Source organism: Thamnophis sirtalis, unplaced genomic scaffold, assembly GCF_051295495.1.
Source record: "Thamnophis sirtalis isolate CommonGarterSnake01/CBP01778 unplaced genomic scaffold, rThaSir2_p1.2 scaffold_6, whole genome shotgun sequence".
In the NCBI taxonomy this organism is placed as follows: domain Eukaryota; kingdom Metazoa; phylum Chordata; class Lepidosauria; order Squamata; family Natricidae; genus Thamnophis; species Thamnophis sirtalis.
The window spans coordinates 104685854-104713602 of NW_028261386.1; the positions used below are offsets into that span (position 1 = coordinate 104685854).

General features: G+C 38.7%; 2 protein-coding genes across 6 annotated transcripts; one reads left to right on the forward strand and one right to left on the reverse strand.

Annotated features, from left to right (window-relative positions):
- Positions 1 to 1923: 1923 nt before the first annotated feature.
- TUBE1 (tubulin epsilon 1) lies at positions 1924 to 17840 on the forward strand. Of its 3 annotated transcripts, XR_015697071.1 has the most exons (13): positions 1924 to 2057; positions 2181 to 2254; positions 4030 to 4082; positions 5085 to 5142; positions 6932 to 7047; positions 9003 to 9124; positions 9773 to 9960; positions 11271 to 11446; positions 12561 to 12701; positions 13565 to 13705; positions 14526 to 14700; positions 15127 to 15351; positions 16996 to 17840. XR_015697071.1 is itself a non-coding variant. In XM_014051973.2 (12 exons), the coding sequence occupies exons 1-12, from the start codon at positions 2033 to 2035 to the stop codon at positions 15283 to 15285; spliced, it is 1428 nt and encodes a 475-aa protein (XP_013907448.2). In that variant the 5' UTR covers positions 1924 to 2032; the 3' UTR covers positions 15286 to 15683. The 3 variants fall into 3 exon arrangements, 2 of the variants coding, with proteins under 2 accessions (XP_013907448.2, XP_087574750.1); XM_014051973.2 differs by lacking the exon at positions 16996 to 17840 and having other exon boundaries at positions 15127 to 15683; XM_087718624.1 differs by lacking the exons at positions 1924 to 2057; positions 2181 to 2254; positions 16996 to 17840 and adding an exon at positions 2387 to 2658 and having other exon boundaries at positions 15127 to 15683.
- Positions 15722 to 27065, reverse strand: CCN6 (cellular communication network factor 6). Of its 3 annotated transcripts, none has more exons than XM_014051966.2 (5): positions 26638 to 27065; positions 22454 to 22745; positions 21571 to 21813; positions 17765 to 17958; positions 15722 to 16896 (listed from the first exon to the last, which is right to left on the reverse strand). In XM_014051966.2, the coding sequence occupies exons 1-5, from the start codon at positions 26806 to 26808 to the stop codon at positions 16615 to 16617; spliced, it is 1182 nt and encodes a 393-aa protein (XP_013907441.2). In that variant the 5' UTR covers positions 26809 to 27065; the 3' UTR covers positions 15722 to 16614. The 3 variants fall into 3 exon arrangements, with proteins under 3 accessions (XP_013907441.2, XP_013907444.2, XP_013907446.2); XM_014051969.2 differs by having other exon boundaries at positions 22454 to 22734; positions 26638 to 26709; XM_014051971.2 differs by lacking the exon at positions 26638 to 27065 and having other exon boundaries at positions 22477 to 22687.
- Positions 27066 to 27749: the final 684 nt, after the last annotated feature.

The following is a 27749-nucleotide window of genomic DNA, read 5'->3' on the forward strand; positions in this document are numbered from 1 at the left end:
GCCAGCTGCTAGAGCAGCTTAAATCAGTATGAGTGCACATATTTGAAGATTATGATACAGATTTATCCTTTTCTTATATTCAGCTCAGATTAAGTGACTGCCTTGGCAAATGGCAGCATGTTATTAACCAGGTCAGTCAGGCCAAATTCTGATTTACAGAAAACACCTTAATGGAATACAAGTTTTATATGCTAAACATTTATTTATTAATCAAATAGTAAAGAAACCCAAACCACATAACAGGAAGAAACCAATAGTAAGCCATATTGTTTTAAGAATATCTTACTTTTTAAGATGTTCTATGGAAGTATGTTTTTGAGGAGACTTCAGCTGTTCTTTGTGCTTTGTCCTAATCATGAAATGACTGAAATCAGGGAAACAATTACAATGTTCTATTTACTAGTATTAATCATTGATTTTTTTTTAATGTTAGGAAAACAATCCATCATTTCTCTGTCAAAACAATGAATTGAGAAGCCACAAAAATCCATATCTAGTGATAATCTAAAATGTTTCACGGGGTTATGAACATATATATATATACAGACATAACTTGCTTCACTATATTGCACTTTGCAGGTATTGCATTTTTTACAAACCCCTCCACCTACAAAAAGCTTGTGACTGGTTGACATTTCAAATGATTAACAGTTTTTAAAAATAAGTATTTTAAATTAAGCTAAGCATATTATACACTTAATAGACTTAAATGCAAAATGTAAATCTAACTTTTATATGTACAGGGAAACCCAAAAAGCTGACTGCTACTGGTATTTTAATATTCACATATTGCACTGGTCTTAAAAACAAACCACTCTTGAAGTATGCTTGTATGTTACAATTTAAATAGTAAAATAAAGACTTATATAAACTAGCATCAAAATTATTTTAAAATAAGAATGTATTCTACCTCTACGATCTATTTCCACTCAGAATACTATACAGGTAATCCTCCACTTACAAGTTAACAGCCAGGTTACTAACTTATCAACTGCAGTAACCCACTTAACAACTGTGGCAAAAAAAGTCATAAAATGGGGCAAAACTCACTTAACAAATCTCTCACTTATCAAAAGAGATTTTGGGCTCAACAGAGGACTAGCCGTACTCTTTTAGAGCCGAGGTGGCGCAGTGGTTAGAGTGCAGTACTGCAGGCCACTTCAGCTGACTGCAGTTCTGCAGTTCGGCGGTTCTAATCTCACCGGCTCAAGGTTGACTCAGCCTTCCATCCTTCTGAGGTGGGTGAAATGAGGACCCAGACTGTGGGGGCGATATGCTGACTCTGTAAACCGCTTAGAGAGGACTGAAAGCCCTATGAAGCGGTATATAAGTCTAACTGCAATTGCTATTTTATGTGTTTCAGCTTAAAGTGTTTCCCAAACGGGGTAGAGGTGGGTGACAGTGACCATTTCCACTAAGAGATAGGTATAGATATAGATATATGTGGAAAACGTCCCAAATATCACTTTGATAATTGCCGCCAAAAGCATAATCCGAATGTGTTTTCGGAGTCTCAGAAGGCGAGCTCCACTTGAAGAAGCCTCTCTATATAGCTTCCTTTCGATTATCATCCATGAAAGCAGATCAGTCGCCAGAGGCTGGTTAACAACGGCTGGCGTCATAATTCTCGTTGCTACGTGAAGATATGAGTATCCTTTTGCCAACGAGTCGTGCCGGTCACCATCCTGAAGGAAAAAAACCCAAACGAGCGACAAACTCCGAAATAAGCCGGCATTATTGCAGGCGGGAAGAGTTCAAAACCGCTCTTATCGGTGAAAAGGCCTCAGCGCATGCGCCCAAAGCAAGGGCTGAAACCGTTCCCTCCTCCCACTCTACTGCAAACCATCACACCAGCCATGTCCGTTGGTTCGCCCGCGTGAGAGCGTCCAATCAGCAAGGCGGGGGGGGGGGGTCGTCCGCGTTCCCACTCTGAAGCCGCTTCCAAACGGCGCGGCGGGGGGAGGGAGGTAGGGAGAGGAGTATCTTTCAGCCGCGACCTGCGTGAGACACGAGACCGGCGCGAGCAGCAGTTATGACGCAGTCCGTAGTAGTCCAGGGTGAGCGTGCGCGTCATTCCCAGTATCTTTTTTTTCCCCCTTTACTACTTTCCTCCGTATTGCTTCCATGACGGATACCTCCCTCTTCTCTTTTTTTTTTCTTTTTCCTCTCTCCCCATACAGTGGGTCAATGCGGAAACCAAATAGGCTGCCGATTTTGGGATCTGGCGTTACGGGAGCACGCGACTGTTAACAAGGTAACAAGTCCCGCCTCTTTTAAAAACGCGGCGTCTCTACTAGCATGAGCGCATGCGTGGTTATGCTTTTCAAAGGTTCCTTGTTCACCTGTTTCCCTTCTCATTGTTTAAAAAAAAAGGGGGGGGGGTCTTTACTTCATTGTTTTGCCATTGCGGTCCATCTACATAAGACCCCAGCAAACAGGGTACCGAGTCGGAACGCCGCAACGAAGATTCCCCTCCTTTGAGGCGAGGTGGTTTCCACCATCGCCGTCATTTATGCCGCCACGGTGAGGCACTGCAGCCCTTCTGTTCCCGCCGTACCCAGCGACTGGTTACTGTGGTTACCGTCCCTCCCAGCGTTCTGTTACCATGGCTACGATTCCAATGATGCTCTGGAGCTCCCCAGCAATCCGGCAGGTGGAGTAAGATTCCAATAAAATCCATCGACCCCTTTTTATTTTATTCCTTTTTTCACGTGGCTTTGTGCAGACAGCCTCTTCGGTTATTGGTGAATTCTGTACCATCAAGTGGTTTCGGCTTCAGTCGACCAGATGTTCTCCACGATTATCTGTCTCTGACCTGATCCTTTCAGGTCTTCCAATGGTGCACTCATGCCTCTGTAAACCGGAGTCCCTCCACTTCACTGCTGGTCACCTTCTTCTCTTTCTCCTCTCCTTTCTCATCCTTTTCTAGAGAGTGAGGTCTTCGCATCAGGAGTAGACATGATTCAGAACTCTGGGCTGATTGGTTCAGTGGTCCATCACTTGTTTTATTTAGAATACTCAGGCAGAATGGGACAACTCTCCACAGCCAATTCACAGCGGCCAGCTTGCCGCAGGACAACTCAACAATTTAATTATTTAAAATATTTAAATTCTTGTCATTCACATTTCGTTTTGTCCCTCCTTTGGCATCCTTTCTTTAGTGATTCAATTCCATTATTTCTTCCATATTTGTAACTCTTGTTCTGCGGTGAGTTGGCCATGGCGAGTTGGCTGCAGCAAGTTGTCGCAGACCCATTCTCAGGAGACTTCTCCAAGACCAAAGTTCAAAATATACACTTCTTTGTCCCATGCTATTCGCCAAAAGCAAGATGTACACTTTACAATTTCCTTGGGGATGCTTTTTTGTTACCTTCAGAGAAAAGCTGAAGAAACCATCCATAAGTTCCATTATATCTGATTTGAAGGTCAGTGGGAGGAGGGGAGGTTGAACTTACATACATTGCTATACTCGGAAGCACTGTGTGTATGAACTAAATCTAAAATCAGGGAAAAAATGTTAAAATCTATAGCAAGCCTTGCCATCATAGAATAAGGAGGAAGTAAGCTGTAATTCAAAAAAACTTATGCTTTTTTAACTTTTTTCAGTTTGAAAGAGTACTACCAAACTCATTATTATTCATTGTTTTAATTAATAGTATTATAATTCAGTTATGTTATTTGTTTCTGAATAGTACTGGTAATTTGTTCTTTTGATTTCTTCACAATTATTAACATGAATTTTACTGTAAGATTTTGAGAGATTAGTGTTCAGTATGCCTTGAGCCTGCTTACAACTTATCTGTCCAAAAATCCAAAGCCATCTTGCAGAATAGTAGTTGAAATAACTTAGGAATACATCTGTACAAGAAAACAAAATAAACGCATGATGTATTCTTTGAATCACACCAATGGTTTTTGAAATACAATGAGGAGTATAATCTCAAAAAGTTATTTTGAAATGTTTGTGCTAGAATTTATAGCGCAAGTTCAAAGTTTAGTTTTTACTTAAAGTATTTTTTATTATTTTAGAAAGGACTTTATGATGAAGCATTAAGCAGTTTCTTTAGAAATGTGAACACTAGGTAAGTTTCTTTGGGAAGTACAGTAATATGTTAATTGAGACACTTGGTTTTAAACTGTTCTGTATATGCTGAGAGATTCTTTTGCATCAGACTTTGCATTGCTGAAAGTTAGCATTTTCTTCTATCTTTTGAAAGATAAAGTTCTGACATTAACGGTATGACTTTATCGTTCACTGCATGTCATTGATACTGTATAAGTAATCTGCTTTGTTATAATCCAGTATGTGAGCAATTCAATGGGGTTTAATTAAGCAAGTATAAAATTTAAGCTTGCATCTCTTTATTGCTGGATTAGGTAAGTGAAATCCCAGTGGGTAGGTTGTGTTGTGATATTCATGTCAACTTGTTGCAGACTTAGAATACGTTTATTTGTAAACTGTCACTTAGATGAGATTTGGGGTATAGAAATTTAATTAAATGTTACACCACTGCCATGACTTAACTTATTCTGACTGGGCCATAATTCTTGGTATTCATCATTTTAGAATAATATCATAGTTCTGTTTTTTTATCTCTGAGCTATTAGGTCATAAGTTGGCAGCAAAGGTGGTGGGGTGGATAGAGAAGATATTAACTGTTCATCCAATTTTACTTGCTATCCTCCATAGCCTGAACAAAAAACTATTTCCAAGCCAGAGCTCCATTGCCTGCATGGTATAGTTGTATCTCTCTGATTTCCTAATATAATGACCTGTTACAATTCCATCGCTTTATCAAGTTGCACTGAAAAAAAAACCCCTCTTATTTGGCTTGCTATCAGATAATGCTGATAATATTATAGTCTTCCAGTGTTATCTATTTGAGATCCTGCAAAAAGAGTTACATATACCAAGCATCTTTTTTAATATTTATATTTCTCTTGTTTCTTTATTTTGCATTAGGAAAAGCATTTTTCAGTTTTTGTGTCAATATTTTTCTTTTATAAAATGCGTGTGGTGTCACCTGCAAAGGCAGGCTGAGCTTTATTCATGATTATAACTATCCTTGTTCTGATTTTTCTAGAACAGATGGTGACAGTGCTGACATTTCCAGAGGAAAAATCTGTTCCTTAAAAGCACGTGTAAGAGAAGAAACTATTTAATTTAACCCTTCCCTTTAATTTGTAGACTACTGTAAAATGTTCCTAATTTGGAAAGTTTTATTTTCAAACATATTTACCCTGTAACTATTGAAATAATATTTATATGTTTGGTTAAACAAGTGAGGTTTTTGTCCCAACCCCCACACCCTTTCTCTCAGCTTCTCTCTCTCTCTCTCCTCCCCCCCCCCCCCCCGGCTGCTGGGAGCCCGTCCCATGCCTTCTCCCAACCCCCCACACCCCTTCTCTCAGCTACTTTCTGCCTTGTGGACCTAGAACTGATTGCTGTCTCCAGGCTGCCTCTCCTTTCCTATTATCGTGGAAGGCCTCTCACAAAAACCACTGCGCAGCAGTTGAAAACTGCCGTGCAGTGTTTTGTTGCCATGTGCATGGTCGCGGACCCGCACAGCTTAGAGCGAACATTGGCCCCTGAAGCCTCTGGAGGGCCTGCGCGGGAGGCTGTTTTCGCTCTCCCCAGGCTCCTATAAAGCCTCTGGAGCCGGGGAGGGCAAACAAAAGAGACCAAAAATGGGGGGAGGAGCGCTGGTCGTGCGCGCATCCATGCTGGGACCGTGTGCGTAGCATTATGGGTGTGGCACGCCCACACATGACCCCCCTGCGCTCCTCCCGCTTTTGGCACGTGAGCCAAAAAAGGTTCGCCATCACTGCTCTAGAATATCTGCTCATATTTTGTCCCCATTTTCAAAGAGATAGGAGAGGGAATGCAAAGTGAACTATTAGAAGGAACTTTACTGTGCAGGTTATAACACTGTTACACCATGTCAGATATAATTTATTTCTTACACATGCAGTACATACATACACAATATAGGATTAGCAGTAAGGTCAGTAGTTTGTGTATGTGTAGATGGATGGATGGATGGATGGATGGATGATAGGTAGGTAGGTAGGTAGGTAGGTAGGTAGGTAGGTAGGTAGGTAGATAGATAAATAGATAGATAGATAGATAGATAGATAGATAGATAGATAGATAGATAGATAGATAGATAGATAGATAGATTAGATTAGATAGATAGATTAGATAGATAGATTAGATAGATTAGATAGATAGATAGATGATAGATGATAGATAGATGATGATAGATAGATAGATAGATATAAACAAATTTTGTTTAATAAATTTATTGTGAGCATAATCTAAATAAGAAATTTTAGAAATGAAAATAACACTTTTCCAGATAGATTACAGAGAAAAATCTGCCTGCACAGATGCTTCTCTTAATGAAAAAAATGACTTTATGGTTGTTTGATAACTTTTTCCTTTTTATTTTATAGTTGTCAGAAAGGGTTGGTATATACTATCGTATAAAGAGTCAGCAGACTGAGCAGTCTTGCTACAGAAGTATTTTTGGCTTGAATATCATTATTAAAATTACAAGGTTTAATCAGAGTTATTTCCAAAAAAAAATCATGCTGGAAATATGTTTGTTGAGACAAGATCATGTTGATTAATCCAGTTAACTAACACATAATAGCAAATATTAGTGTAGTAAAAGCATAACTTAGTATAAATTACATTTACTAATTTGTATGTAATGTTTGTATGCATTTAATCCTGGAGCAATTTTTTAATTACGGTAATGGAAATTAAAATTTCATTTTATGTGAAAATTTAGGGTACATTTTTCTGGAATCAGCTTTTTGAAAATTAAGAGAGTATGTGAAAATTAAACAAAGCCAATACCTACTTTATTTTATGTCCTGTTTTTAAAGATATGCTGAATAAATTATTTTTATTCTCTTGCCTAAGGCTCTACTGATTGATATGGAAGAGGGTGTTGTGAATGAAATTCTTCAGGGGCCATTAAGAGATGTGTTTGATAGCAAACAGCTGATCACAGATGTTTCTGGCTCAGGGAACAATTGGTAAGAATAAAGTCTGTTTAATAAAAATCTTCAACCAGATTCTCTTTGAAAAACTTCAAATGCAATAGAAATTTTCTATCTTTTGCACTTACTACAATCCCTGAAAGGATATTAAAATAAATATTTTAAACCCAAATTTATAATTGTTTTGCCAAATATCTCATATCTCCCATTTTCATGCTTACATATATAGACGTTCCATTTTTTTCATATAATTGTATTGATCAGTTCATTGTATACTTTGTATCCCGATTTTCGGAACATAAACCTTTATATGATGGCTTAGACTTATTCCAATAGGAGAGTTGGTTGTAAATACCGTATTTTTCAGAGTATAAGACGCACCTTTTTTCCTCAAAAAAGAGGCTGAAAATCTGGATGTGTCTTATACATCAAATACACCGGTTTTTGCTCATATTTGCACCCCACCCCACCCCCAGGAACACTCTGCAAGTGCCCCCCCCCCCCCAAGGCTATTCATGCCTTTTTTGAGGGAGGTTTGTAGAGTGCAAAAACTTTTTTTTCCTTTTGGAAAGCTCTTTAACTGATGGATGAGAATTACATTGATCAAGTGTAATTCTGTGCCAGCAGAAACACCTACCTATCTACTGTGTTTCTCTCTATCTCTATTTTTCTCTCTCCCTCTACCTACCTACCTACACACTCTCTGTTTCTCTCTATCCCTTTATTTACCTACCTAACTACTCTCTCTCTATCTCTCTATTTCTCTCTCTATCCCTTTATCTACTTATCTAACTACTCTCTCTCCCTACCTACCTACTGTATTTCTCTCTCTCTCTCGCCCTGTCTATCCCACTATCTACCTACCTTCTTTTTTTTTCAATTTGCCTCTACAAAACCTTGGTGTGTCTTATACTCCGGTGCGTCTTATACTCCGAAAATACGGTAACACTTGCGTCCAGATGACACAAGAGCAATCTGTTTGCTTGCTTTTTGAAATAATTCTTAGAACAGTTAGAACAGTTGGTAATAGTTCGTTTTGTGGGGAGGAGGAATCCAGCTGGTCCAAATTCTCCTATCAGGCACATGCTGATCTGTTCCTAACTGCTGCTGCTTCATTTCATTTGGTCATCTAAGAACAAATTGCAGCAGCTAACAAAAGAGAAGATTTAGACCTTTAAGCCCTCCATGCACCCTCAGTCCCAACTTCATACAAATGCTCTTAAGATTACATAGAAGGTATGTACAGGTAGTTCTTCACTTATGGCCACAATCATTTTAAGTTGCCTGTGAAGACTAGTAGAGTGTGAATTTAAGAGTGATTCATTGGTATCAGTTTAATTGTTTCTTGTTTATTTTTCTTGTTAATTTTTTTGTCTTTATGGTGGCAAAGAATGACCTTAAAAAGACAAAAGACTTTGCCCTTTCTGTCTAGGTTGGGGGTCAGCAAACTGCAGCTCTGGAGCCTCATGTGGCTCTTTCCTCCCTTTGCTGTGGCTCCGTCACGGGTCGGCGCCATAATTTTGAGAGGAGCTTCCGGTGGGGCAGGGAAGGAGATAAGCACAGTGTGCCAGGAGAAGACTCTATGGCAAGGGGAGAGTTTTCCAGTTGTCTCCACAATTGATAGGGCTTTCGGTTATGACAGGTAGAGGAAAAAGTATGCCGTGCTAGGAGGAGACTCTATGATGGGGGAACTGAACTTCCAGTCAGCTCCAGAATTGAACAGGGGGCTTCCAGTTAGGACCTTTGTGGCTCCCGGTGTTTTCTTTTCTGTGGGAAACGGATCCAAATGGCTCTTTTGCCTTTGCTAGCTGTGGAATGGGAAAAGCAAACCAGTGGAATCAAAAGAAGAGGAAGGGGCTAAGTAGCCTGCTTCCATTTTTCATGTGGGCTGTGCTTAAATTTGACACTAATGCATATGAGCTCAAAAGATGGCATGTTAAATATTAGCACTAAAATAGTAGGGTAGCATATTAAAAGTCTCCTATTTTCAGGGCTGTGGGTCAGAATGTGTATGGATGTCAGTACCGAGAGCATATTGTTGAAAAATTGAGGAAAACTGCAGAGCACTGTGACTGTCTGCAATGCTTCTTTGTTATTCATTCAATGGGAGGGGGTAAGTATTTTTTTAGTCCCAGAGATATAGTCATGTCAGATGACATGAAGGAAAACTCGGCATATACTGTTACATCCAATAAGAAATTTCCATTTGGTTGAAATTGGAAAGAAATTTCTGACTTCTTAGAACTGAATCCAGCATCACAGTTGTTTTCCTGTTTGCTGTGAGACAACATTTTTTCAGGTTCTTTCCATTTCCACCTTGCTGGTCATGTTATTGGAAGTGCTATTGCATTGGGCAAAGTACGCCCAATCGCTGTTTACAAAACTTCTATAAAAATTGAATGCATTAATTAAAATGAAAAGAGATGTTTAAAATAAAGGAGATATCTTGCAATTTGCCTCAAAAGATATATTCATTAAAATTATTACTGAATTTCAGTGGAATTTTTTTAAATTACATTTTTCTTTATATTTAACTACTTTACAAAAATCATGTTGCTGTTAGCTTTCTTTTGAATTCTTTGATATATATGAGAGTTCTTGCATTCCATAATGCCATTGTCTTAAGACATTTTCTCATAGGTTTTCCAATAGATGTTGCCTGAAATAAATTGTATAAACATTGATTTTGAATTTTTTAAAAATTCTTATAATTTGTAAGACAAGTCATTTGTCATTGTAGTTATTTCCTTATTTCTTCTAGGAACAGGATCTGGTCTTGGTACATTTTTACTAACAGTGCTTGAAGATGAATTTCCAGAAGTATATAGATTTGTGACTTCCGTTTATCCATCACGTGAGGATGATGTCATCACATCTCCATATAACAGTGTATTGGCTATGAAGGAACTCACCGAACATGCTGACTGTGTATTACCAATTGAAAATGAGGTAAGCATTTTTCAGGGCCTGAGAATTTACATTAGAAGGGTAGTTCTTTCTTTAATATAAACTTCATAGTGCAAATGCTGAACTGATAGCTTCTACATGCTTTTCCCATTGTAGAACTATTCTGAGTCAAGACCAATGACAACTTTGCTTTTTAAAATGAACAGAAGAGACATCTTTGCACTTTATATAAATAAAAACAAAATATTTTCTTATTTAAAAAGTATATGACCAATATGTATGTGTGTGTATAAGTTTATACCCGGGGTGTCAAACTCAAGGCCCGTGGGCTGTATCCGGCCCACAGAATGCTTAAATGTGGCCCGCGGTGCCTCTGTGCAGTCCTCCCGAGCTCCGTTTTTGGCCGTGACGGCCTCCTGCAGCCCTCTGCCAGTGAAAACAGAACTCAGGAGGCTGTGCACGGGTTGCCCGGACTCCGCCTCGACGAGTGACGTCGAGCTGGCTAGGCCCACCCTAACCACGCCCACCCTGCCCCCCCCCGATCAAACACAAACGTGATGCAGCTTTCAATGAAATCGAGTTTGTCACCTCTGATATATTTGTGTGTGTGTGTATACACAGACAGAGATAGTCTGATTATATATATACTGATTTCTCTTCATATTGTGTAAATTTTTCACTTTTCTTGTGTATATAATGTATGTATATGTGAATATATTTTTCTGCACTTAACAGGAATTAAATGTTTTGCTTGGTTGTCTGCTTTCACTTAGCATGTGTTTGGATGTTAAATTTGTGAAGCATCTTGCAACTTTTTAATTAAAAAATACTTTATAATTAGTTTTAATAACAACACTATTGTTTATGTGTATGTCCAGTTTCTAGCAGTCCAAGGCAGTGTAAATTGCATTCTGCTGTTCACATTTCCATTGTGAATTGGGCTGAATGATATTGGCAATCCACAATCACATATCGATTATCCACGATGGATCATGCACCTGGTCTTAGATTTTCCCTCCTCCTAATCCAACTCCTTATTGAAAGCATTGTTTAGAATATCATAAGCTCTACCCATTTCATAGAGCTACTCTTAAGATTAACTAAATCTGTCATTCTGTTATAAAATCCAGACCATTGTAGTTTTGCTTATTTTGTCTTTTGAGGTTTAAATGTATTTGAAACAAGGAATGCAGACTTATTAGGTTTCTTATAAGTCTGCATTCCTGCATTGTGATGAACTTCTTTGAAAATATATTTCCTTCTCAATGAATTTAATTAGAACTATGCAATAATTATTGACTTTGCATAATATACTGTAAATGTTTTTCATTGTTTTTTTTCATCTTGCATAGTCTTTATTTGACATAGTTAGTAAAATTAACCAGATGACCAACTCTGGAAAACTAGGATCAACTGTAAAGCAAAGCAGCTTGGTGACTTCGAGTGCAGGTGGAATAAAACATCTTCAAGAAAAACCTTTTGATGCTATGAACAACATTGTGGCTAACTTACTATTGAACCTGACCAGGTGAACCTTTAAGCCTTTTAATAAAAAAATAAAATTGTCCTTACACTAAAATATGTTATTTTGTTGAGATAAAGCTTCTGCATTTTTCGGCAGGTCATAGTCACTTTCTTCTTTGCAAGTAGCCACTTCCTTAAAAAACTATGAGTATTGTTATTTTTGTGGGAAGTTTAAAAAGCCAGGTCCTGGGAGTGGCAGAAAAAGTTAAAAGAAAATGGTTGTAAAGCCCCTGAGCACACTTGCTAAATTGAAAGGATAAAATTCATTCTTTTTGGCTTTGAATTGAATGTTTAAAACTTTGTTTCTGCATCATTTCTGTGTAGTAGATAAACATAGGTATAGCTTTGCAAAATATCAACATATCCCTATGTAGAATTTCCATCTGCCTGGGCCTTGTAGTATAGGCAAAGTCACAGGATTTTTTTCCCTTTCTAGCCTTTTGAAATATAAGTATAATGATTAATCTGATTATTAAACTCAGAGCTGTTAAATCACCACATAACTTGGCAGAGAAGATCTGTAATCTCCTTCTCAAGCAACCAAAGGACTTTTTGATTTTATACAACTCTTACAATACAATAGCAGAGTTGGAAGGGACCTTGGAGGTCTTCTAGTCCAACCCCCTGCCTAGGCAGGAAACCCTATAACATTTCAGACAAATGGCTATCCAACATCTTCTTAAAGACTTCCAGTGTTGGGGCAACCACAACTTCTGGAGGCAAGCTGTTCCACTGATTAATTGTTCTAACTGTCAGGAAATTTCTCCTCAGTTCTAAGTTGCTTCTCTCCTTGATTAGTTTCCACCCATTGCTTCTTGTTCTACCCTCAGGTGCCTTGGAGAATAGTTTGACTCCCTCTTCTTTGTGGCAACCCCTGAGACACTGGGACACTGCCATCATGTCTCCCCTAGTCCTTCTTTTCATTAAACATACCCAGTTCCTGCAACCGTTCTTCATATGTTCTAGCCTCCAGCCCCCTAATCATCTTTGTTGCTCTTCTCTGCACTCTTTCTAGAGTCTCCACATCTTTTCTACATCGTGGCGACCAAAACTGAATGCAGTATTCCAAGTGTGGCCTTACCAAGGCATTATAAAGTGGTATCTTATGTTATTTTCAGCTCTGCTAGATTTGAAGGATCTCTTAATATGGATCTTAATGAAATCAGCATGAACTTGGTTCCCTTTCCTCGACTTCATTATCTAGTTTCCAGCTTGACTCCTCTTTATACTCTGGCTGATGTTAACGTGCCTTTGCGACGGTGAGTATTTTTATTCAACATTGTTCCTAGAAGGGTAACTTGTCAAAAATAGTATTGTGCTTTGAAGACTCCCAACTCTTGGCTGCTTTGTTTTTACATGTAAAATGACAACTGTATACTAACTTGAAAATGAATCTGCTTTGTAACATCAATAGGAAAAAATGATATTTCTTTGGATCAATGATCAGCAGTCTAAATAAAATATAATTAAAAGGAAAAAATAATGCTTGGCCTTGTGTCAGCTGCTTGTTCATCTTCAGTTATGCTTTCCATTTCCATCCATTCTTATAGTTTTAAGCCTCTGACACATTATTTGCCAACTGCACTGAGAAGATAAGCAGCTGGCTTATCTTTCGTGTTATCCTTTTGTATATTGATACTATTATTGCTAGTTCTCAAACCTTTGTGATGTGATCGGTTTGATTGATGTTTGTAAATAAGGAAGCTAAAAAGGGAAGAATTCATTTTCATTATTTCAGGTAATATATAATTAAAACCTAGGACCTTTCTGACCTAAGGATTGTATTTAACTACATCTCTTTGGGAGACATGAGGCTTTCTGTTCACTTGACCAGAATCCATATTGCTTTTTTTCAGACTGCTGTATTGTCAGAATCTGTGAATAAGTCTGATTTTCTTTTCTTTTTCAGGAAGATTATATTGTTTTTTGAGATGCCATAGAACTTGTACCTGACCTTTCGGGAAGGGGGGTACTATAGGAAATAAAATTCACAAATATATTCTTACTATTTGTAACTACAGTATAGTTTCTAAAAGCTTGCAACCAGAATATATACAAAATGCATATTTATCTTACTTGGCATATATTCTTAATACTGTTAAACAATTCCTCTGTTTTTTAGGTTGGATCAAATGTTTTCTGATGCTTTTAGCAAAGAACACCAGCTGTTACGAGCTGATCCAAAACATAATTTGTACCTTGCTTGTGCCCTCTTAGTCAGAGGAAATGTACAGGTTTCAGATCTTCGTAGAAATATTGAACGGTTTGTACTAAAATATATGTTCTCAAGAATTATTAACTGCTTTTTCAAAAGGACAACTTAGTGTGATCTCTTTTTAATGTCACTTATGCCTATGTTGTAAATGATTAATTTATGAGAATACAGAAACATTTGGTAATTTAATCTTACATTTTCTCTAACATAGAATTTGATGTACACGTAATGTTAATATCTTTATGAATATACCAAGCCCTACAAGGCTGGCCAACTCAGAAAACAAGAGGCACTTGGATTTCTAGAAATATATTTATTGCTAGGACTATGTAAGAATCATACAGCCTACAGAGTCATTGTCCTATAGAACTTACACCTGCTGTATTAAGACAGGCCCATTCTTTTTCCTCATGTTTCCCCACCACCTCCATGGACTCAAGAGTCTCTTTTGTAATAAAGTTGTTTTCTCCCTTAAGACTCTTACTGCCTCCTCTGTTCTCAAGATCTTTTAGGCATCCCATCAAAATTGAATGTGGTTTAAAAACTAGCACACAGAATGTAAAACTCAGATTTAACATCAATTTTTGGCATAGGCTTTTCAACACACTTCCATTAAAAGGATAGTTAGAAGGTCTTTATTGCATACTAGTGCTGTGAACATCCATTTAAATATCATTGGAAATAGTTAAATCTGCCACTAACTTTGTTTTGTGTAATGGCATCTTCTCCAGCTAGGCACCCTTGAGATATGCAAGTCTAACCTTGTCAATCACAATCTCACTTTATTGTCTGGAATTATAGTTCAATTATGAAGCATAATGTAGCACTACTGCTTGCTATTTTTCAAGCCCTAATTTTCTGGTTGCAGGTTGAAGCCTTCACTTCAGTTTGTATCCTGGAATCAAGAAGGATGGAAAACTGGTTTATGTTCAGTACCTCCAGTTGGCCATTCCCATTCTTTGTTGGCACTGGCAAATAACACATGCATTAAACCAACTTTCATTGAACTCAAAGAGAGATTCATGAAGTTGTACAAGAAAAAGGTATGCCCTAAAATGAAAAGTCATGCAACTATTTTAAGTACTTCATTTGCATTTGCATAATTCTCAATATTAGGAAATCCTCTATCAAAAAAACTGTAGTCCTCTTAGTTGGCTTCCCTGTTTACAAACTCTATAGTAAGGTTGTAATATATTTGAAGGTAAATGGCTAGTTGACTGCAGTGCAAAGTTATGTAACGAGAATGGGAGAGAAAGGGAACACAAAAAAGAGAGAGAGTGTGGTTGGAGAGGGGGTGCAAGTGACATGATAGCCTAGATTTTTTTTAAAAAAAAACCACACTGATTTTCTACCATAAGTGATCATACGTTCTGTTTTCTTTTCAATTTTAGGAGAACAATTGCATTTATGTGGAATATTTATCCCAGTAAGGTATAATGCATGACTGAAATTAATACTTGTTTCTGCAGGCTCACCTTCATCATTACCTACAAGTTGATGGGATGGATCAGAACTGTTTCTCTGAAGCACTTTCATCACTGTCAAATTTAATAGAGGACTATAATCAGCTTGAAGCTGCTAACAGTGGCCCTGCAGTAGATCCACCAAGGCTAAAGATAATGATATAGCAATGCGGGGACATAGCAGGAAACAATTCAATATTTGCAAAAAAAAATGCACATGCAGTCAATATGGTGAGTATTGAATTCAGTTGGAAAAATGTAAGGCTAGTTCTGGCTGATAAATTCTTAACAAACTATCTTTTGGGACAACCAGAAGCACTGTTACTCTTGAAAGACAGTGGAAACATTCAGTCTGCCGAACAGTTTTGTAAAATATTTTTTTATCTTGCACAGAGGCTGTACGGAGATTGGATAATGCAAATCGCAACTTACATATTATGAAATGCACTTTTATCTTAAGCACTGTTTATTTTTGTATGTATATTTTTGGAAATGAGCACATTTTGAATATAAATATTTCTTGTGATATTTTTATTAATACTTTAATAAATGTTTAAAAAATCCCTTGTGTTGAATTTGAAATTATTACCTGTGCATAGTTGATGACTGTTCTATTCACCTATGAGGTTCACTGTAATCCCAATATGAAGTAAAAGCTGTCTCGTCTAAAACCCAGTTCCTTATATCACATTCTGTCAGCTACTCCAGTTTAACTGAGATTTAGGCATGCATGCTGCTAGTTTCACTGCCTGTTACTCTGATTCAGAGCCAAGTGAAATGCAGTCTTTCAGAAGTCTGGCTTTGAATGAGATACATCTTTCTGTGTGTTCTTGAAAATGAAACATTGTGATAATCTATTGCAGACCAGGATCCTTACTGTTTCTATTGATGGTTGGGTAGAAAGTGTAACAAAAACAGCAGTTATAGAGCAGGTTGAGAGAAAAATAAAAATCTATTTCTATAAATAGTTTTGCTATGCTGTTGACTGAGATTTGGGGAGTTACTGCTAAATGCAAAAGTTAATTATATAGCCATGTTGAGTTATAAAAGGTGGAAGATATTTTGAATCATGTTATGATGAACATACTTTGAAAAAGATACCTACCCACTCCAGAAACATGCATTTTTGAAAGTTGTAACGAGCAAGCCAAATCTATAACATAAAATGGGTCCATCCAGCTGCATGAAGACATTTTTCTCAAGCATATAAGCACATTGAAGTAAATCTGTTTTATTATATTCAGAAGTTGTATTGAAATCAACACACTAGTTGAAACCAGCAAAATATTCCACTAGTTGTTTGCTTCTTGCTCAGAGTGACTGTAAAGGTGCTAAACTTTATTTTTGTTACTATAGTTTCAAGGCATTCAAAAGTATTTTAAAGTAATTTTTGGTTAATATTTTATATGCTGGGTAATTCAGCATCCAGTTTGGACGTGGCCACTTTTTTCATGGCAAAAAAGGAAACGGAGGTACTTTCTTCCCACACCTTTCTTACAAAAGCCTGAGTTCAGAAAACAAGTCTCCTGGATCATTGCATATCTTCTGACAAACACAAGATGTAATCCACATCATCTTCCATTTGACGGGTACTTCTTCAGGGCAATCAAACTGTACTGTAATCATTACAGATTTATTCGGTATGCAGCATCTCTTATCCAGGCAGATTCCACAAAACATAGGTTTGTATATTTGTCTACTTGTGCATCCAGAGAAGACTAGTTTCTCAGCTTTAGCAAGCTGAAATGTGGGGCGACATGTTTTTCCTTTTGGAATCTCGAAAATAAACACAGAATACAGTTGAAATTATGGTCAAATGCATATTACATACATAGTAGAACTTAAAAGTAAAGGTTACCCTCACATATGTGCTAGTTGTTTCCAATTCTAGGGAACGGTGCTCATCTCTGTTACAAAGCTGAAGAGCCAGCAGTGTCCGAAGACATATCTGGGATCATATGGCTGGCATGACAAAGCCGGAGACGCATGGAACGCTGTTACCTTCCCACCAAAGGTGGTTCCTATTTTTCTATGTGCATTGTTACATGCTTTTGAACTGCTAGGATAAGTAATGGGAGCTCACTCGGTTACGCGGCGCTAGGGATTCAAACTGCTGAACTGCCGATCTTTCTGATCGAAAAGTTCAATGTCTTAGCCACTGAGCCACCGCATCCCATAAGTAAGTAGGCAGCTTTTTAAATGCCCTTACATAATTTGATCAAGTAAATTTATAATGGATGTGTTTGGGGACAGAGTGGGGCTATATATTTCAAGATAATCTGTTATAAATTTAATGATAGCTAAAGTTCCTCCCAGCTCTGAGCTGGAGCTGCAAGCACAAGAACTCATGTAACTGATGTGAAATGCTTATTCAGCAATCACTAAAACAGAGAAGGCAACAAATTCTTAAATAGAAGTAATTAATAGATTTAAAAGCAATGTAGGAAAAGGCCCACAGAATTATAATGAATGAGCTATTAATCGTGACTCCTGTTCCTCAGCCCTACTATTTCCTAGCCCATAACTCAACTGAAGGGCAAAATGATAGCAACACAATCATCCATGTACTGTATTTCTTTTTAAATCCTTGTTCATTAAGCATTTGCTCTCTGAGTAAGGAGGCAGTTTGGGTATCACAATTTACCTTCAGAATCTTTGTAAAATTTGCTTGGCAGGGTTGAATATAACACAGTCTCTTTTCCTTCCTCATTTCACATTTACTGTTTCCGTTGGTCACCCTGTCAGAGATGCCAATACCACAAGTTCGGGAGCAAGGTGTCCATGGGGATGTTTGAATCAGGCATTTCTTTTTCAAAACAAGAGGAACGTTTCTGAAAGCTAAAAGGCAGAAATATATTAATTTTTTAACATTTTAATCTAAAAGCTAAAAATACTGAATGATACCTCCAATCAGGGCTCAGTGAGCAAACCATAATAAGATAAGATAAAATATGATGAAAATGATTTTTAAAAGTCCACTGTTCATGAGGTTAAGGTTTTTGCAGAATTGGCCAATGGATGTGTGCCTCTTCAAATTTTATGACATTTTATGGGACTTTGATACCTCAGTCCCCTGAAACTTGGAACATGTTATGTTTCTGTCTTACTCTTGAACTTAATTCTATAAGAATTTGATTTTCTTCAAGATGAATGACCTTACAAATTTGAAGCACTAACAGTTCTCTGTGTTAAACTGTTTTTTAAAGTCTCCATTAGCAAATCCTGATGCAGTTTCAGAGGATGACTGACCAGATATAAAAAGTGCACAGCGCAAGGGACATAGCAGAAGAGCCAGGATACCTGGGAAGTAAACAGCAGCTTAAAATCTCAGTGCAGGAAGCAAAGTAAAAACCTGGCACAGATCTGAAATAAATAAAGCAAGATTACAAAGCTGTATATTTTAACAGATAGTGTATTTTGATTTATTGTATATAAAATAATTCCATTGCCTTTACTATGGGACTTGTTAACTAGGACAGTAAATGAGGAAAGCAAGGAAGATAGCAGACATTCCAGTAAAGCTTTGCATCTGGCAAAATAAACAACTCTGAAAACAATTACTGGTATTTATAACATTGCATGCAAACCATGCATTTATAGCAGTGGTCCCCAACCCCCGGTCCGCGGACCGGTGCCGGGCCGTGGAGTACCTGGCACCGGGCCGCGCAGCTGGAGAAAAAGCGGCTCAGTCGTCTCCGAGTTGCCCAGGGAGGGAACGGCGGGAGAAGGAACGGCGGGAGAGGGAGAGAGAGAGAGAGAGAGAGAACGTCGGGCAGCCGAGGGCGGGGGGGTCTTTTGAGGGGAGATGGGGGGTGCATGATTTTGGCGCGCGTGCGCCCTCCGCGGGCGTGAGTGGGGGGCTGAGAGGAGTCTAACGGTAGCGCAGGAAAGGGGAGGGTATGAGCGCCGCCTGAGGTGGTGAGGGGCAGTCGCCAGATTCAGGCCGCCGCTGCCGCTATTGCAGCGCACGGTGGAAAAGCGGCGGTCTTGCCCACCCCTTCCCTGCCTCCCGCCCGCTCCAGTTGCCGCAGCCAGGGGTGGGGGCTCGGTGCCTGAAGTCTCTTGCCTCTCTTCCAAAATTTCGCCAACGGGCATCGGTGAAGCACGCTCTTTCTCTTCCTCACAAAACACATTTCCTTTCCCCCCCACGCGTAGTTATTGGTGATATGGACTCTTGGAGGCTGCGCTCCCGGGTCGCGTTTCCTTTTTGCAGCCCACGAGAATGCCTGGTTCTGAGCCTCAAAAAACGAGAGTTCTCTTAAGGCTGCAAAAAAGGAATATACTTTGGTCCTTGAAGCGCTTTTCCTGTTATTTGGACATTATATATATATACGTACGTACATACGTACGGTATGTATATATGCATGTATGCATGTATGTATGTATGTATGTATGTATGTGTATGTGGACATATATATATGTCTGTAGTCCATAATATAGTGATGATTTAAAAAAAAATTAGTTGAGCACATGGAATCTTTTTTCTTTTAGTATATTTTGGAGGTGGGGGCCCACTTTGTTATTTAAGATAGTATCTCCTTTTATATATGGTAGTGAAGCTACCTAATACTCCCACCCCCTATTTCCCCCACGACAACCTTGTGAGGTGGGGGGGCTTAGATAGAGTGAATGGGCTAAAGTTACCCAGCCAGATCAGTATCAAACATTGATACTAGGCCCTAGTATGGCATGTTTAATACAATAAAATAAAAGTTGTTTAATCAAACCAATCTGATATATAAACAATCAATGTGTCGTCGCGAACAACGCCCCCCCACCCCTGCGCGCGCTCAGCGGGCCACGGTAAAATTATCAAAGGCTGACTGGTCCGCGGCGATAAAAAGGTTGGGGACCACTGATTTATAGCATAAAAGTGGTAAACTGCTTGAAGTATAATGGAATTTTTAGAATTTGAGGCAGCCTTTCCACAATTGTTTATTTATCCTAATCTGTCAGGTGTGAGAAAAGGATTGAATTAGAATTAAAATAACAGAGTTGGAAGAGACCTTGGAGATCTTCTAGTCCAACCCCCTGCTTAGGCAGGAAACCCTATACCATTTCAGACAAATCCCTATCCAATCTCTTTTTTAAAACTTCCAGTGTTTAGCCTCCAGTGCTCCAATCATCTTTGTTGCTCTTCTTTGCGCTCTTTCTAGAGTCACAACATCTTTTTTATATCATGACAAGTGGTATCCTTGAACCACAAATTAAAAAGTGGAGTTTCCCAACAAGCTCAAAATGGACATCAGCTTTTCTGGCCCTGAGTTTGACACCATGCAGTGAGCCAGGCATTGCCTGCCCCCCGCAAAGAAAGCCAATTTCTCAAGGTAGATATTTTACATGAGGTTGCAGAAATCATGCAAGATCTCATGATAATGCCATAATATCCTGAAACTTTAGCAGTCGTGTGTGATTTGGAATGAATATTAATTTTATCAGGGAAGTAGAATATTCTTGGATATCTGGCAAATGTGGAGTGTTCAGCTCTGCTTTCAAATCTTGTTGCTTCTGGATTAAAAAAAAGAGCAGCCCTATGGCAAGATAGGTGGTAACAAAATTTAACAAATAAATTAAAATATTTATTAGCTTTCGTTAATAAGGCAGCATGTCTTCTGTTCTCTCTTTTTTTAGCGCCTATAACAGTGATGGTGAACATTTTTTGGTTCGCATGCCAAAAGTGGGGGGAATGTGTGTGGGCGTGCCATACCCACAATGCTATGCACACAACCCATGCGTGCATGGCCAGCTCTCCACCCCCTGTTTTTAGCATGATTTTTTTCACTCTACCCAGGCTCCAGAGGCTTAATAGGAGCCTGGGGAGGGTGAAAACAGCCTCCCCCACCCTCCCGGAGGCCCTCCAGAGGCTTCAGGAAATTCCCTGAAGCGTCCGGAGTGCAAAAACCCAGCCCTACGGGCAAACGGGAAGTTTGGGAATGGACTTAGGGGCATTTTTCATCCTCCGGAACCTTCAGAGGCCTTCAGGAAGCTTCTCCTGAACGCTCCAGAGGGCTAAAACCAGCCATACAAGTGAACCAGAAGTACATTCCTGAACTTCCGGTTGCCCCTAAGGCCGTTTTTTCACACTCCAGAGGAGGCCCTAGAACCTGGCGGTTCCGGCAGGTGGGCAGGTGGTTCCGGTTAGACAGAATGGTTGGTGTGTAATTTTAACAACTGTATTTTTATTCTTAATTTTTAAATGCTTTTTATCCTGTTCTGTAAGCCGCCCAGAGTCCCGTGGGATTGGGCGGCATACAAATTTTATTAAATTTCAAACCTCAAAAGAAGGCTGAAGGCCGAAGTCAGTGGGCCAGCGCACGCATGCGCGCTGGCCAGCTGACAGGGCAATGCCTCATGTGCCCTGACAAATCGCTCCGTGTGCCACCTGTGGCACGCGTGCCATAGGTTCGCCATCATGGGCCTACAATATTTCATTGATCCAATCTTGTATACCTGACATTATTCGATGATGTCTTGATCGCTGTTCTTCCAAATGCCCTAAAGCACATTTGGAAGGTCCAACTTTCTTTTTGTCCTTCAGCAAAGCACAGTCATTTGATGCTGACTTTGGGATGAATACCGGTGTGCATCCAATTGCACCATTCACACACAGGCATGAAAAGAGAGGAGACGGCTGGAAATGTTGGCCATTGGTATAGTAGACACCACTCAGCTCACAGCCAACAGCTATCATATCTTGAAATAGCAAAACAGAATGAATAAATGTCAGGAAAATCAGTTAAATATAAATATTGCAGATGACATGCATGAAGTTACCTATCAAGGAGATGGGTGACACATAAATTTAATAACTAATGAAGCAGTAATTAGTATTAGTGTTTCACACTATTCAAAAAAACTTTGCATGCGCATAAAAACACACATGCGGGTTTGTTAAGATTTGAAGAATTCTTGCTTGATATTTCATGTTTTCAGCTGTTCTTCAGTATTTTCCATAGTAAGAAAAAAGGATCTAACAGTAATAATATCTCCATTATCTCAACCTTCTAATCCTGTCTAAAAAATCCTTTTTAAAGGGGAGGTCTGTTTAGTTAGCTTTGGAAAGCTCTTCAGTGGGATTAGATTTCTAATGATTAAGAAAGTTATGGTTCAGAAATTCACTTGTTCAATTAAATCTCAGTCTAATTGATAGCAAAAGAAAATGTCCCTCTGTTATTTCAGAGAGTGCTATAAGTCAGTCTTCCAGAGTGTGCTCATTGTCCCTTTGGAAGAAAAATAGCCGGGTACAGAATGTGGGTCAGTTGGGAATGTCCTTTTCTTTGGAGCCCTGATGTCCCTTTATATAGAAATAGAAAAGAAAACAGTGAAGACTTACATGCACATATTCCTCTTTCATACCTAGGCTTATCTGCAGAGTAATCACAGTAGAGTCCCCTGTGATGGTCACAGACCTCTGCTTCATTACAGGTGGTATTGGCTTGTTTGGCACACATCCTGCAACATCCGCAGCCATCTCTCACCACACTCACCCCAGGACTGCAGCTTGGCACAGGTGGGCATCTGCAGGGCCAGTGACATAACTCTTGGCGCTGATGCAGTTCACTGTTTGCTGCACTTTCTCCGCTGTTTCCTTGCTGCTGCCTCTGGCCTGATGCCCTGAAAGAAAGCTTTCATACAGGTGGACTCATCTGAGAGCTGGAAAGCTTACAAAGAAATATTACAACTTTTTTCCAAGTGCCACAAAATCCTGAATATTAATACCCCATTATTACAAGAGGGTGGGACACTCTATAATCTGTACAATTACCTACTCTTTCACCACAATGATTCCTAAAACACAAAGTAGCATAACACATACAAGTCTACTTAGAAGTCCTAATAGTGATGCCTAATGTGTTTCCCTACAGCCTGATCTCATGAGCCATTGAAGAGCCAAGACCAAGGCAAGAGGACAATAGGTCTATCATCAATCTTCCCCAGCCAGACAAGGATAATAATTAGCCTTGTCACAGAAGAAGACTTATAAGACTAAAAGAATCATATTTCTGAGGGACAAGACTACCAACCTAATGAAACTCACCCCTTACCAGGAATGTCAAGGCAAATTGCACCAAATAAGATATCTGTTTCACATCATGATCTAAGCATGACTTTTGTTGGCATGCAGGCATAGTGAAAACAGGTTTAACTGGACTGCAATTGACTTGCGTATCTTTGTGCTCTCTTCAACTCTGTCTATGGTTCAAACAGCCAAATCAAGTGTGCTTGGTTCATCAATACATACATTAAGGATCCAGACGGAAGGAAACTTTGTCTGGCATTGTACTGGCTGTGGATGTTGCTGAATGGGTGCCAAACAAGCAAACACTCCATACCACTTATGGCACACATTACCATAAGACAGGTACCTCAGAAAATTGATTCATTAATATATTCTTCTACCAATCAAGGTAAATGGCCAAAATATCTTGACTGGCCTAGAGAGAATACCTATTGAGCCGAGGTGGCGCAGTGGTTAGAGTGCAGTACTGCAGGCCACTTCAGCTGACTGCAATTAGGCAGTTCGGCAGTTCAAATCTCACCAGCTCAGGGTTGACTCAGCCTTCCATCCTTCCGAGGTGGGTAAAATGAGAACCCAGATTGTGGGGGCAATATGCTGACTCTGTAAACCGCTTAGAGAGGGCTAAAAGCCCTATGAAGCAGTATATAAGTCTAACTGCTATTGCTATTGCTGTTGCTATATGGACCAGGGCAGTTCATGGAGGAGGATGTTGATGCTGCAAAAGGTTTTCATCAGTTTTACTATTACTGCACATGGAAAATGCAGACCACAAAATGTGTCCTTTCAGGCAGATTCGTTTGTACTTATCTGATTCAGTACATTATGAATTTAACTACAATTCCTATCATCCCAAAATTTGGGTTACACCTTAATGTCAAGAAAACAAAGATAATGACAACTGGAGAGAACACACAGTGCAGATTGACAATGGCACTGTCAAAACAGTAAAGGAATTCATCTTCCTGGATTCTAAAATCGACCAAAGTGATGACTGCAGCCCTGAGATCAGAAGGCATATAGCACTTAGTTAACACAATAATTTTTCCAATTGCTACTTATGGCTGCGAAACCTGGAGTCTGAAAAAGGCAGATGGGAGAAGGCTGGATGCCTTTGAACTGTGGTGCTGAGGCGACTATTAAGCATCCCATGGACTACAAAAATAACAAAGAAGTCCTAGATCGAATCTCTCCCAAAATATCCCTTGAAGCCAAGTTCACCAAACAGAGGCTGTTATACTTTGGTCATGTCATGAGAGATGATTCACTCGAAAAGTCAATTATGGTGGGAGTGATAAGCAGAAAAAGTAGAAGGGCCCACTCTAGTTACCGCTGGCTGGATACTATAAAGGATGGCATTGGGATGACCATGGTGAACCTGAAGAAGTTGGTGTGAGACAGAGGGATATAGAGAGTGCTGATCCATAGAGTGGCCGAGGGTCAGACATGACTTGAATGGCTGACAACAATGACGATATCACCCTCAATCACCACAGCCAGTGAGTATACAACCCAAAGATTATTGGAGTAGCAAGATCAAAAAAGTACCAAATTAAGATATTCTGGAACAAAGAACATTTTGCTTTCCTCACATATTACTTTTCATTTAGAGTAGGTTCATATGGCACTCTAGCCTCTACTATAATTTGGCTTAACATGTTGGATGCATGCAATCATTGTAATTTGTAAAACAATATACTGGAATTGGGTGTTATTTGTAAATCCACCCATGTGGAGTTTCTTCAACAAAGCACAACATGTTGCAGTGACTGAATCCCCTTATTCAAGGTAATAACCTTGGCAACAGCATTCTCCAACCTGGACTCCAGTTGGGAATTCTCTGAATTGCAATCGCAAATTATCGCAGTGTGTTAGATTCTGTGCTTAAATTGAAATAAAACAAAAGCCAGCTTCATTCTTCAACTGTGGCATTTTGCCTCCCTTGAGGTAGTCAGAAATCTCATTTTCTGCTCATAAAAATGTTCATGCCCCTAAACTTTAATTATCTTTATAATGTTATTGTTAAAAGTTATAATTTTAATAAAGCCATTTGGCATAATTCAGGAAGCTGAAGATCTTACTTGAGATCCTAAGTTGGAGGCCTAATGGACTTGCATATTTTTATGTAAGCTGAATTTTTGAGAACCAGGCACTTCTAAAATCATTGCTTTCTTTTTATTTCTTCATTTGTATTTAATTCCATACACTATAACTATAACCACACTTCTTTCAGCTCTAATTCTGGTTTAATGAATAAACTAGAAGTCTATCTAATTCAAAAGACCTTTCCAGAATTCAAAAAACTAACAGGAGTTGAGCAATCAATTATAAATAAAATTAAAAAGCAATGATATAAAATAAAATAGGCTAGCAGATCTGAGCTGCAAAAATCCAGAGAACCACCAGATGGCAGAAAAGCAACATACAAAATTCAACCTTATCCAGATTTTTGCAGTCCAGATCTGTTATCTGCTGAATATGTAATCAGTAAATTCAGGTAAACCTTTAATCCTTCCTGCTGTAGATTGTAGGGTGGATTCGGATTATTTATGTCCTACACTTTGAAATGAAAGGAACTTGAGTCATTATGAAATATTCACACCAATTTAAGTAAGACTTTCATTCTATTAAGATAACAAAGAGCCAATTTGCAATTAATATTATATGATATAATCCTATTGCACTGTATCCATGTAAAAGAATAGCTTAATTTATGTTAATTAAATTATAGAATGATTTACGAAATACATTTTCACCGTAAAACAGATAAACAACTTGAATTTTGAAGAATATATAAAAATTATCCCTTAATAACCTATATGCTTAACAGACGAACAGATCACTTAAAATTTTTATATGTCTCCATTTTATGCCTTACAGTAATAATTTGCTTTTTTATATTTTTGCATGTTCTACAATATATTCCTAATTTGATCTACTTGTGTTCACATTATACAGAATTAACATTTAAGCTTTCTCAATTAACTTCATAGGGCAGAAATTAAAATAGAAGCACTTTGTAGAAATCTCATGAGGGAAAGATGTTATTAAGCAAAATGCCTCTTCTGTAAATCCATAGTAAAAAGTGAGAGACTTAACTTATAAAGCTATTTCTGATAAGTTTGGATAATTCTTAGGGTTCGTGGAAAGACAGATAAATGTAGTTCAGGTGACAGCAGCTTCTGTACCTTTAGAACATGACTAGTTTATGCTATGAAACTACAAGACGATCTTAAACAAAGGGTCCTACAGCTTATATTGTGTGGCTATTTATACTCATAAAGACCTATACTGTACTTTATCAACCTATTGAAAGCTTTGAAAAAAAGGATTTCCATCACAAAGTCTCAAAAATGTGACTTCACGCAGACAACTAATGCAAACAAGCAGGAGCAATTGATTATTATGCCCTACCCTTTTCTCAAAGTAAAATTGGCTCGTTCGAATAAACAGATCAGCCTTTGCTATGACGAGGTCATCTTTCTAAAGAGCTGACTTACCTGCTGAGCATAAGGGATTGTGAGAAGGGTGGAGATGAGGACCCACTGCATTTTCTTGGGATGGCAGAGGTGAAAAGCAGGGAGTGAGTGAACAGGCTGAGCTGTGTGGGAGCCAAGGCTATTGACAAAGTCTCCTCTGTCTACCCTGCCAGGTTCTTCTCTTCGGCACATTGACAAAGCTCCACAGATTCATATTTAGACTCCTCCACAGAAGCGAAGCTTTGCCCTCAATCTGTCAAGTAGTTCTTTCTTTCTTCTGGGGCACCGTCTCTTCCTTGGGATGGTTTGGTCGCAGTGACTTTTTGGAATGTCTTTCATTCCTCATCTCAGAACAATTTTGGAGCCTGAAGTATTGCACAGTTTCACAATTTAGATCCAGCAGATGCTGAGGGTGAGCTCTGCCCATTAGAAGGCATGGGTGAAAGCAACATTTTATTTATATTTATTTATTTATACAATGTATAGATCCATGAGAATATCGGTATCGGGCATGTGGCAATATTAATGAATCCCCAGTTCCTAGAAAAAGAATACAAGCAGGTTAAGCAGATACTATTAATTACAGCATTGTAGCAGGCAGTCTCCATTTGACAAACCAATTAGAGATGTCTCTGTTGTTCAACCTTTTCCCAACTTATCTAATAGACTGCCAGCATAACTGTCCTACCAAACACATCTATGAATTTCATATCAAAGAGTAATCTTCTGTCAGGGGTAAAGTCTGTCTCCTAGAGTGCATATCGGGACGTTTCCTGGTAGGACTTTTATTATGAAAAGGTGTGGATATTTCATTATGACTCAGGTTCCATTGATTTCAAAGCATAGAGCATAAATATAATTCAAATAAACTTTAGATAGATCCCTGGGGACAGTGAATTTGAGATTTTTATTACTCCCATAAATATTCTGGGGGTGGGAGGGAAGAGATGCTAGCCAGTGAAAGCAATGATAACATCCATATTTATCTACACACAGACACACACACACACACACACACACACACACACACAGAGAGAGAGAGAGAGAAAATGAAGACAGGAGGAAGGTAGACTTATATTAGAAGCTGAGATATGTTTTGCTCTTTTCATTTACAATGCAAAATTGCTTACAGC

Bases quoted from the DNA above. Each gene is read 5' to 3' on its own strand.
- TUBE1 (XM_014051973.2), top strand. From the start codon at position 2,033: ATGACGCAGTCCGTAGTAGTCCAGG. The intron at 9,961-11,270 runs GTAAGCATTTTT...CATCTTGCATAG, and splicing joins TATTACCAATTGAAAATGAG to TCTTTATTTGACATAGTTAG. The intron at 12,702-13,564 runs GTGAGTATTTTT...TCTGTTTTTTAG, and splicing joins GTTAACGTGCCTTTGCGACG to GTTGGATCAAATGTTTTCTG.
- CCN6 (XM_014051966.2), bottom strand. From the start codon at position 26,808: ATGTGCCGAAGAGAAGAACCTGGCAGGGTAGACAGAGGAGACTTTGTC. The intron at 22,746-26,637 runs GTAAGTCAGCTC...CCTGTATGAAAG, and splicing joins CAATCCCTTATGCTCAGCAG to CTTTCTTTCAGGGCATCAGG. The intron at 17,959-21,570 runs GTATACAAGATT...TCTGCCTTTTAG, and splicing joins ACATCATCGAATAATGTCAG to CTTTCAGAAACGTTCCTCTT.